General features: G+C 35.6%; 1 protein-coding gene across 1 annotated transcript in view; it reads left to right on the top strand.

Annotated features, from left to right (window-relative positions):
- The first annotated feature begins 2708 nt into the window (after positions 1–2708).
- LOC128994841 (discoidin domain-containing receptor 2-like) overlaps positions 2709–12263 on the top strand; it is a 48019-nt gene continuing 38464 nt past the window's right edge. Inside the window, exons 1-3 of the mRNA XM_054419652.1 lie at positions 2709–2785; positions 8529–8634; positions 10606–10837. Of these exons, the coding sequence (XP_054275627.1) occupies positions 2728–2785; positions 8529–8634; positions 10606–10837 (396 nt within the window). The 5' untranslated portion in view covers positions 2709–2727. The remainder of the gene's footprint in view (positions 2786–8528; positions 8635–10605; positions 10838–12263) is intronic.

Genomic DNA, 12263 nt, shown 5'->3' with positions numbered 1-12263 from the left:
GACATGGCAAGTTGTTGAGTCGAAGGAGAATTTCTTCTCAAAAAAGTTATAAACATTCAAATGTCAAAGGAGTTTATAACCGTAGGTCTGTAATAGCAATTTTGCGTTTTCAACTCAAGTAATTGTAATGTTTAGTTAAAGTACTTAGAAGAATGTTTAGGTTAAAATGTTATTATTTACCTATGACCATTATTTTCTTCGCTAATGAAATTTTCTAAACCAGTTAATTATACATTTCGACACTCATGCTTTACAATAAAATGTCTTGTAAACACCATGAAAATGTATAAGTTTTACGTTGAAAAGCATAGAAAACCTAAAATAATCTTTAGCAAGTCCGTTGCTATTTGAGATGCACTACACCATAAATATGTTTGGTTTTAATCAATTTATAAGTTTATGTTTCTGTGTTAATTTTTCAACATATTACCTAACAGTTTCCATACAAGTTTTGTATACACAAGGGATACATATACGTTAAACCCTTAAATGCCTTTTTGGTTTTTTAACCTATAATATTATTTGTGCATTTAAAAAAATACTTTGGTTTGCACTTGAAAATACGTATAATAGTAATATACCTCTAAAAAGAAAAAATGTATTTGTCTTATCAACAACTACATTTATCAGAAGAGGCGCCCTACTCTACAAAAGAAATCACTCTGTCAAGAAATTGTACTTAATATACCTTTGTTAAATTCAAATTATTATTATTTCTTCATTAAAAATATTTATCTACCTTGTATCGTCAGATAGTGTTTCAGTTTACAAAGTAGCACGGCACACGTGGGTGTTTTTTCCATCATCACAATAAATTATGAACACAACTCTGCTAATAACACATTTTAAAACCTCATCAGAGGAGGAGGTAATCCTGGTAATTATTGGCATTAGTTGTGTTTAAGGCGGTTTCTTGTGAGATTGATGGCTGCCTATAATGACTGAGGGATCTTCCGTAATGATCCATCAGTTAATGATGCTTAACCTGCTTGGAAAGTTATTATAAAATCAAATTTTTGCAAATTTCTCTCATTTATACTTTTACAGTGTGTTACTTAGTAGGATTAAAGTAGTCGGTGAATATTGGTTAACCATTTTCTTGGGGTTACATTTTTACGTGATACAACTGTTTTTTTTTTTTTCAATTGTGATTTGTAGTTGAACCGTTTTATGTATTTTGTTCGTTAGCTTAACTATTTAAAGTTGGTAGTATTTAAATGGGTAAAATACATTGAGAATTTATTCTCTTTAGTCCAGTGAGAGCATTTAAATGTTTGCATTGGGATTGTAAAATAGGTTTTAGCGTAAAGGTGCAAATCCCTCTAGAATTGAGTATTAAATATTCTAAAAGAATGATAAGCCAATTTCTACTTACTACGTTTGTTTATATGCTATACCTTTGTACGTGTATACCTATGTCAGAAAATGTGATTTAGGTATGTAACAGAATTATATGTTACACAGTTCCTTTATCAGTTGAATGTTAAATATATATTCTAATTACCCACATATTTATAAAAGTTTTATTTTTACTGTAGCTGAAATAAAAAAAAACGTTTTTGCAATAAGCATTTCAAACATTTTTTACTTGAAAACGTTCCCTTCGATTGAAAAAAATAAGTTTAGGTCAAACATTTTCGTTTTCAAACTGTATATCATCTTTATTTGATAAAATCACTATAATTTTCTGTTTTAAAGACTAATTTTTTAAATGAAAAGTCCCTAATCCCAAGTTTAATGAAATTATAATAGCTGAAAAGTTCGTACTGATAATAGTTAGTTCAACATTTTATGCGGATCAATACATTTTAAAAGGCAGCATTGAACTGACATATAGTAATTATTAGGTTTTAATTAATGCTGAATTAAACCGTATTGGCAGATCTACTTCCACTCGACTGAATGTCATTCGTTTTGATATTCCAACCGTTTGGTTTAATTGGATATTGATTGAGATAATGAGGGTTTGAAATGAGCGTTATTACATTATTCTGAAACTGTTGTGCAAATAAGTTGCATTTTTATTTTAGAAATGTATTAGTCGTATAATAAATTGTAATGTTTACTTAACAGTTAACTGTTTAAACATATCAGCCATTACTAACAGCGTTTTATTTTGCCAAAATAGCTTTAAAGATGGTTAAATTGCGACAAAAACCTAAAATAATATACTCCATCCCCATGTTAAATTTGTAGCCAGATTATTTTTGATCAAAATCGTCGTAGTTGATGTGAGGTCATAGTTGATGTGAGCCACCGACAGAATGCGCTGATCTAAATTACTAAATTCTTTCAAATACACAAATATTTACGAAGTCGAACTTAGGGAAAGGCTTAATCATGAGTTATAGCAACTGAAATGACCCATCAACCTGGTCAGCAACAAAAAATAAGGTATGAAACAGAATTTAAGACACTATCGCATTCTGAGCCGAGCTCACACAACTACAGTACGTTATTTTTTAATAACAAATGTATACAGCTGGTCCATAAAGATAGGAAGTCTAGTTCAGTATCCAATAGTGAATGTCATATTTATTACCAACTGCACCGGGACCAGGAAGAAATATACCAGAAACTGACAACAGCGTATGAATAAGTCGACGAATCTATAAGTTTAATCAATCATTTTAATCCACGTCATTATATATTTGTTGAATCTCTATGTGACTCATTATAATCAGCTGATTGTGTTTGTTGCAGCCAGGATGGTGTAGAGGATGCAACATGTTGCAACTAGTTCTGCTTCTAATCTACACACACTCGTCCTCTGCCCTGGACACGAGTAAGTAACTTAGCAATTAGTAGAAGTTATACTTAATCTTTCAATTTTTTGAGAGTTCTAGAACACCATTATCATTATCATTACCACCATCATCAATTGAGATGGGAACGCCACTATAGTTCGGCCGCTTAGAAAACGACCTGCGCGCTAATGCTAAACCAATGCTGGAGGAGGTCGTTTTCTAAGCGGCCGACCCCGTATTTAAACCAGAATGTGTGAGATGATCTGTGTAGCTTTGTTACTGACTAAGATCAGCTGTTTCATTAGCCAGGATCCTAATAAGCCTAATGGTCAAGGACAGCTGGGTCAAGTTTTGAACCATTAAAATGTTACACATTTTCTCAGGATCGAACCAAAGCCCTTTTGATTGCTATGCAAACACTAAAACTACTGAGCTACCGTTCAGCATAACTAGACTTAGGACTTAGAGAGCATAGAAAAGCAAAAGACATGCAACATGAAAATCTCTATGTTCCACCCGTAATAACCCCTGGAAAGATGACAAACATACAAAGATACACAACACATGCCATACCCCCGGATCAGTTTGGATGTCCAAAAACTACCCTCTGACCACAGACCAATTCGGATACACTTGGGAACACGATAAAAGTAAACTTGAAAAGTCATCTGGTTTTGCATGACCATAGAAAAAAGGATTTAATTCCTTTTGTCTATGGCAAGACCTACGTTTTAACGATGTGACCGAAGCGGCGGTACATGCTGCTATGTGAAATTTCAAGTTACCACCATTAGCAATCTTCATTCTCAGGTTTAAGCTACCGGTGTCATCACTGAATTCTAGATCTTTGGGTGAGAGCCGCGTCAAGTTGGTATTCACAATATGTGCAAAACTAGACATTTCGTCACTACGATGAGGCGTCCTCAGTGGCAATGCTGAGACAAACCGCCATAAGCACATATTTACATAATTTCAAAGTTTACCCATAATCTGGAGGCTAAATAGCCATAATGGAAACAAGCAGATCAGAGGAAATCAATTCTCATCTACGAAATGTGTCTTCAGAAGATTTGAAAGCGCTGAGTAGACGCAGGTAGTTACCAACTGTATAATGAGGGCTGTATTAGCAGTGCTGCCAACCGGTGTAAGGACGAAAAGTACCTTGTTATCATCAGCTGCCACACCTGCCGCAGATAATAGCGGATGCTCGAGGACGCCGATTTCCATCCCGAGGTGTTCATTAACGGTCTGGTTAGAGAGCCGCGGGTTCGAGTCCGCCACTTACCTCCTAATTGGGAATTTTGCGGAATAATTCCCCGTAATCGGCTCCGTCGGCCGTCGGGTCCAAATAGTAGGGAATTACTAAGTCTGGGCTTTTAATCTTCGACGCCTCTGTGGCAGCGGATCATCCATATATTATCTTCTCATCTATTTCTTGTTTGGAGAGATTTAAGTTTTGTAGTTTTCGATAGGAGTAATGGCTTCATCTTAGATATTGGGAGATTATTTTAATCCTGATCGGAGATTGCCACTTAAACTTGAGTTAGGGGCCTTAATGGGGATTTTGTCAGTTTTGTCAAGGTTACTGTTATGTAGGTTGTAAAACGATCCAAATTTCTGTTACTTTAAAAATTATTGATATACTTTTTAACACTTGTTAGAATAACAGCAAAACGTTTTTGTTTTTTCTTTCATTTACTGAACAGGTTAGTTCATATAACCTAATTTCCTCAATAGATCCAAATACGAATTGAAATGGAAATAGGTCAACATCGATAAATATGAGTGTAAAATGTAAAGCTATAGGGAATTTTTGCACGTCAAGTAAATCATATTAGCAAACCCAATGATATCCGTTGCGTCACATTCCATAAGTAGCTCCTCCACCATTGTTAAGCAACATCCCCCAACAGGAAGCCCAAGACGCTGAATACCCGAGTTTGACATTCAACGATTGTGATATTGTCCCGGCTGAATACATTAGGACCTCAGCGAGCAATTTGATTTGTGCGTCTAGAATTGGCTGTTGGAAAACCGCCACAATCCCTCCTCCCGACCAACAACTTCCTTAACCAGTCTTGCGGCAACTAAAAACATCTTGGGCGCGCTAATATCCTGGGGGTAGCCAGGCCACCCTTAGGTGCAACAGGTTTTGTTCATGCAAACTGGGGACAGAAATAGTTTTTTTGTTATAATGATTTATTTATTAACTTAATTATACAAATTCCACTTGCTTACATGCTTATTATTTTAAAACTGAGGAAAAGGACGCTTTGCTTTATCCAAGGACAGAATACACGTTTAAAAAGTAAACTGTTTTCGATTACACGTTAGCCCTAGATGTTCAATATGACTGGGACGGTGCCGTCATCCTGTAATACAGCTACTAGGTCACGAATTGTGGATGTTTATAGGCATGCACTGTGGATGCGATGTTCCCTGGTGTGGATTAACGTCTGCACTAGTGAGTACTACGACTATCCTGATACTGTAATTTTACCAATTCGTTAATTACAAGGGGAAAATGTGGTTTGGATTCCACTATTAACTGTAGGCTCCTTAGTTGCCGTTGGCTGTATGGGCTTTTAATTAACAGCTGTATCAATTTTACGATCTGCATATTTTAGTTTACGAGATACACCACCATTTAGAAAACTGCGTTCAACATTGCATGTTGGGGTTGATACAATTAAATGAATTCAGGAGCCATCAAGATCAGTTATTGAGAACGGGATGTTATGGGGCTTAAAACTGTTTAAATTTGGATTTTCTAAATCTTTAGGTACACTTGAAATATAAAAAGTCCCCAACTTTTACTACAGCTATCATGTAGAGCTAAAAAACAACTTAGTACTTTGGAGCATGCGTCATTGTACAACTAAATGTTGCTGATAAATACCCAAAAACTGTACTTTTGAAATGCTTATGTTATTTATGAAAACAAAGAGTCAACTGTCGTATTTAGAGTGTTTATGGATACATTTTTTAAAATTTATAAAATGTATTTATTTCATACTATTAACATATAACAAAACAAAGCTAATTTACCCCTTTCCTGTCGCAAAAAGCATAATGTATTTAAACAGATAAATCTGACTCGTTTAAGAAAAAAAACTGCAGTCAAAATCTAGACAAATGACAATTCGCCTAGTTTGCAGGTTTGCTGCGGCGAGGGTATACAACACAAACAGCCCGCATCCCTTAAAAATACAGGTACAAGTAATTTTCAGACGTCTCTGTACCCAAATAATTTATTCCGTCTAGTGTTTTATTTCCCGCCACAACAATACAGAGTTGTCAATATGCCGCGCTGGCCGCCGTTTCTAATGACGGCCATTGTCTGTAATCAGCTGTTTTTATCACCATTGTTGCTGGTGCGTGGTGTTGTCGCTTTCACGCTCTTCCAAAGATTATGCTTTAATTTATTCCGCCCTAGCAACACGGATGTATCCACATGGAAACATGGAGTTGTGTAATTGTAAAGCATTGTCACATGTGGTGTCGTGGTAATGCAGTTTTTGTCTATTCCACCACTCAATTCTAAATTAATCAATTAATCAATTAATCAATTAGTTAAGATGGGGAGGCCACTGTCCGATTGTAGGTGACTCTTTAATCCGTTAGGATTTAAATAATGAATATTCAGTCAAATCCACAACTAGCTGAAACCACAAATAGTTTGAATTCCATAGTGGGTGATGGGAAGTTTATGTTGTTCGAAAGGTCGTGCATTAATTGCGCCACAGAGTTATTTAATTGCGCCATGCCCTTAAGAGTCGCAAAAATGTTCTTTAGTTGCGCCAAGCCCCAGCCAGGTAGGGGTGAGTTGCCGCCAGAAGGAATGCCCTTTTTACGTGTCATCCTAACCTAACCTAATCTATCCTAACCTAACCTATCCTAACCTAACCTACCCTATCCTAACCTACTCAATTATACAGTCAAAGAGGCTTAGTTAAGGAACTATCGGGTGGCTCCCTGGGGTAGTTGGCGCAATTCAGGAATACTCAACTACCTCACTTAAGGTCAGTTGGCGCAATTATTGCCCATCCGTTTGAAAGTATTATTGTGGACTAACATCACCATAAAGACGGGTTTCATGACGTTTCAGGATATGAAAGTCGATCCTGTTTTCAGGTGGGAGGGAACCTTATATATGAAATCAGTACCCAAACTGGGTGAAAAATAGGCGTAGAGAATAAATATTAAAAATGGCGAAAAAATATACAAATGTAATTTTGGTTAACATATAGGATACTACAAGTTTTGATTACACATTGCTATGTAGTTTCAATTTTCGTCACTATAACATAATATTGATATTATACAGTGTGCATCTATTTTAGATTACAAGTTATTTTTTAAGTTTCTACGATAAAGGTGAAAAATAACGGTACAGTAAACGATACAATAAAGCCAAACAAATCATCCGTTTCGAATGACCAAAACATCTATGAAGTCTGTCTTCCTACCGTCTTTTGTTTAAACCATCTTGTAATCTTACCTCAACTTAAGTACAAGCGCTGACGCAAATGTTATGGTAAGAGAACTCAACAAACCGCCCATGAATAAGGGACATGCGTGCCTTATCAGGCCGCTGTTGTTGGTTTTGTTTCGTGCAAACTGTCGGAAGGGAACGCCTTTTAAACACGATATGTTTGTAGTTCTTTCATGTACTGAAGTCAACTAAATGTGTTTCCGTGCCTATCCGTTATACTGTGTGGGTTTGCAAAGCTTTAGTCTTGAGAAACTAAAAAAAAACATTATGGTTAGAGATTGTATAATAAACTGATTTAAGTACATTATATAAAGGTATTCTAGTAAAGTTTCGAAAATATGTTAAATTTAATCTGAAAGTGCAATCTGATTATTCCAACGTACCCAGATAGTGAACCCAAATTTTACTCGTAGAAATCTGTCCCATGCTTTGTAACGTGTTACTAGATTTGTTACAACTGTTTTACTTTTCAAATCACTGTTTCTATTTGTAACCTGTTACTAATGTTTGTGACAACAGTATAATACTTTTCAATTACTGTTCCTCATGGTAACCTGTAACTATTGTCTGTTACAACTACTTTTAAATCACTGTTCCTCTTTGTAACCTGTTACTAATGTTTGTTACAACAGTTTAATACTGTTCAATGCCTGTTCCTCTTTGTGACCTGTTACTTGTTTTACATCAGTTTATTACTTTTCAATCACTGTTCCGCTTGCAATTTGTTACTAGGTTTGTTACAACTGTTTTATACTTTTCAATTACTATTCCTCTTTGTAACCTGTTACTAATGTTTGTGACAAAAGTTTAATACTTTTCAAATACTGTTCTTCTTTGTGACCTGTTTCTAATGTTTGTCGCAACAGTTTAATACTTTCCAATCACTGTCCTTCTTTGTAATATGTAAGTTGGTTAACTAATGTTTGTGACAACAGTTAAATACTTTTCAATCACTGTTTCTCTTTGTAACCTGTTACTATTGTTAAATACTTTTCAATCACTGTCACTCTTTGTAACCTGTTACTTGTGTTTGTTACAACAGTTTATTACTTTTAAATCACTGTTTTAAATCACTGTTTACATCTCTTTGCATCCTGTTACTAATGTTTGTTACAACAATTTAATACTGTTCAATCACTGTTCCTCTTTGTTACCTGCTACTTGTGTTACAACAGTTTAATACTATTCAACCATTCTTTGTAACCTGTTACTAGGGTTTATCACAACTGTTAAATCCTGTACAATCACAGTTCCTCTTTGTAACCTGTTACTTTGTTATGTTTCAGCACAATGTGTCCAGCCTCTAGGGATGGAGTCAGGGGCGATCCCTAACATCGACATATCTGCCTCCTCCTCCTTCGACTCTGGCAATGTCGGTCCTCAATTTGGCAGGTAAATATCAGGGTTTATGGTTTATCGTTTATAACTAGCAGATCTCTTGTGCAAAACGTGCATGATTTTGGTATATTGATTTATTTTCACTAATTTTATAACATAATTATTCTTGGTGATCAACTGTGCTTATGACGGGTTTTGATTTCACTGAATGTTCACATCCAATGACCGCTAATTATTATCATATACCTTTATGAGCAATGTGTGTTTCTATGCTTGCACAAAGATCTCGAAAATGGCTTCGACGATTTCCTTTAAATGTTCAGTTAAATGGCCTACAAACGTGTTTATTGCCGTTAAAACTGCTAACAAAAATCGAATTACGTAAAAAACTGATTTTAATGTCAACATTTTGTAACATCGGCCTTATGGGTTGCCAAGTAAACATGTTGGTTCAACAAAATAACAAGGAAAAAGTAAACAAAAGACTTGTAACACGTGTTCATTAAAAAGCCATCCACAATATACAAGCAAATTACAAAATACATCACAAAGTAAAAAACATCAGTTGTTACCATTGAGCAAAGATTACAATTATAACAAACTAGACGTTTCAATATTGCAAGGCAAGAGAAAGAAAAATGTTGACGTAAAGTAAATGAACTTAGTTAAAGAAAAGTAAATATAGCGCTGGAGGCGATATTTCATCATTAAATCCCGGCAAAACTCGCGCAATTTTGGAAAAATCTCTTCGCAAAAACTTCTTGAGGACAAAACGAGGTGCGTTACATTGCGGAAATGGAGCCTCCAGACATCCATAATGGCGTCTGATAGCGGAAATTAAAAAGGCCATATTGAACCATCGCCATTTCGCCGTTCGGTTGTAATAAACGCGGACAATCTTTGTGATCTGATTATAAAATCTGCCGTTGAAAGAAAGAGTTAAGTCTGGCTCGAATTACCTATTCAGCCCTCGTCGAGTTGTGATTTATTTCGCTGGATCGTTTATCCCACAGAGATTCATTAGACATTTATTGCCAGGGTCGTTTTCATTTGTTCAACTCTTCGCGATTTCTTCCGTTATTGAAATCTTTTATAATTAATCCCTTTGGTTTATGGGACGTGGATTTACGTCGAGTTTGAGGTCTTTGGTTTTTGTAAGCTTTACTAAACGTTTTTAAGTTATGAAAACGTTTCAGTTGAGTTTAAAGCCAACAATGTAATAAAATCGAATAATTAAATAATCGAATAGTTAGACTTACACAGTTTTGTAAGTCTTTGTGATAAGAAGCAAATTTAAAATTGTCTGTTTGTTTAACATGTAAACATAACATGTATGTGTATGTTTGTAACATTGTTTGACATATTCGTAAATTACAAGGCAAAAATTTGGTTCGGATCCACTATCTGTGGGTCTCTTAGTTGTCATTGGCTGTATGGGCTATTAATTAACAGTTTTTTTGAGTCTAAGGAACATGTTGGCCGTAGTCACTAACAAGATTACAAGATCGCGCCAATCATCCTACACTCACCATTCATACTTGGCTTAAGATACCTACATTCGTATGGTCGTCATTTCGTAATAAAGTATTAAATTAAAGTATTAATTTTTTTTATAACGGAGCAACAAGTTTTACAGTAGATCCAAATATGAATCAATGATGAAAGTGGAATGAGGTGCTTTGTGGTAGCCACGTCACTGACTATAAAATCTGGTGGTTATTTAGTGATGACCATTTTTTATCGTGTAACGAACCTTTTTTTATATTTTCAGCGTCTTCTTGGCAAGCAGGCGAGAATTAAACTATAGCTATACATCCATAAATTGTATATTGTATATCAACTCCATGTTCCTCTAATGTTCGTCTAATGTTCCAATTTTGTTCCTATAATGTTCCTCTAATGTTCCTTCATGTTCCTACATGTCCCTACATGTTCCTCTAATGCTCCTCTATGTTCCACTAATGTTTCTCTAATGTTCCTCCATGTTCCCCTATTTACCTCTACTGTTCCTCTATGTTCCTGTAGGTTACGTGGGGAGAGCCATGGAGGTGCTTGGTGTCCAAAACACCAGGTGACCACTGAACCTACGGAGTGGCTAGAGGTCGACCTCCACAAGGTCCACGTCATCACCGCTGTGGAGACCCAGGGGAGGTTCGGGAACGGCCAGGGACAGGAGTTCGCGGAGGCCTACCTCCTGGAGTACTGGAGGCCGAGACTAGGGAAGTGGGTTAGATACCGGGACGTCAAGGGAGAAGAGGTTGGTATAACTAATTTGGAAATTCTAAAGGTAAATTTTTGCTAAGATGACGATTTGATTGTTGTTAGGAAAATATTGCCACATTTTATACGATAAAATATTGGGATAATGTTTCATATAGGATATAGCACCCGCTAGCCAAAACGAACAACTTAACACCAATATGCCCCCTCCTCCCAATGCTCCATAGTAAAAATGTTTTAACGTTTTTCGCAACTAAATAGTTAGCAACAAAGCCAAATAAATAATGATATTGATTTAAGGTTTATTGCGAACATTTACCATCACAATGGTAAAATGAAATAATGTAATAATGTAATAATGTTGGCCATAGTAACTATAAAGATTTTTAATTTTGTACATTGGACTACGTTGGCAATCAAAGATAAATCACCATGATTTCTGTTAACAAATTTAAAAGTTTTAGGGATTCGCCTTAACTATTAATTCGGAAATAAACATTTAGGCTAGTGGTTTAGTTTGATCACAGAATGAAGAATACACTATTAACGATGTTTAGCTATCACGTGGAGCTTCTGTCTAATTTTTGTTCTGTGGTTGAGTGTACAAAACAAATAAAAAATTTATTAGAGAATATAAATAATAAAATATTATGTTTACGTTCTTAAACATGGTTTATTGACTTTTAAGTCTGGCCACTTCTGTTATTCACATTGATATCACATTTCGAATCAATAAATCATATTTAAAGTTCACCATTGAATCGCTCAAAACAACAACCTTAAAATTTCCCACACTTTTTTGACCGCACTTTTTCATTCTATTCCCGAGAGCGTTTACAAAGGTGAGCAACGGAAGGGTTAAGGAGCGGAAACTCAGTTGGTATTTCCCTTTTGTACGGACTCGCTCTCATAATAATGAGGCCTTTCAGTGCTGAATGCGGCCTTTCACCGGGTTTCAATGCACGTCCTCAGGGACGTCTACAATACTCCCCCGCCGGACAGACACCCCTGTACCGGTACATTGCTCCTTTATTATTCCTGACATGCTGCCCTACACGTGGCTGTTTTGGCCCCCATGAGACCTACTTTGACGGTATTTTTCCGCAACAGAGTTCGTGGGTTTGGTGCTCATGAAAAATTTCCACTAGTGGCTTTATTATTCTTCATATAGGGTTGTTGTATTGTTGTATAGGGGAATTGCATTGTTTTTGCTAGGAAGATGTTTGTGTTCAACTGTTAGACTGGAAACAGAAAAATTGCCGTGGGAAAGATTTTACAAAAAACCTAAAACATTTATATAAAGAGGTGTGCAAAAGTTAGGTCTACTTTAAGATTGGAAAAGTATTGATCAGAATTTTTTTTTTCTAGAAATCATTTTTTTAGAATTTCAAATAATTTAGTTTTCAAATGGCTCTTAGTAATTCAAGATGGAAACAATACAAAACTTTTTTTATAACGGTATA

The sequence above is a fragment of the Macrosteles quadrilineatus genome, unplaced genomic scaffold, assembly GCF_028750875.1.
Source record: "Macrosteles quadrilineatus isolate MER2022 unplaced genomic scaffold, UCM_ALF_1.0 Scaffold_5__1_contigs__length_97177068, whole genome shotgun sequence".
Lineage (NCBI taxonomy): Eukaryota > Metazoa > Arthropoda > Insecta > Hemiptera > Cicadellidae > Macrosteles > Macrosteles quadrilineatus.
This window is presented reverse-complemented; position numbering and strand designations above follow the sequence as displayed.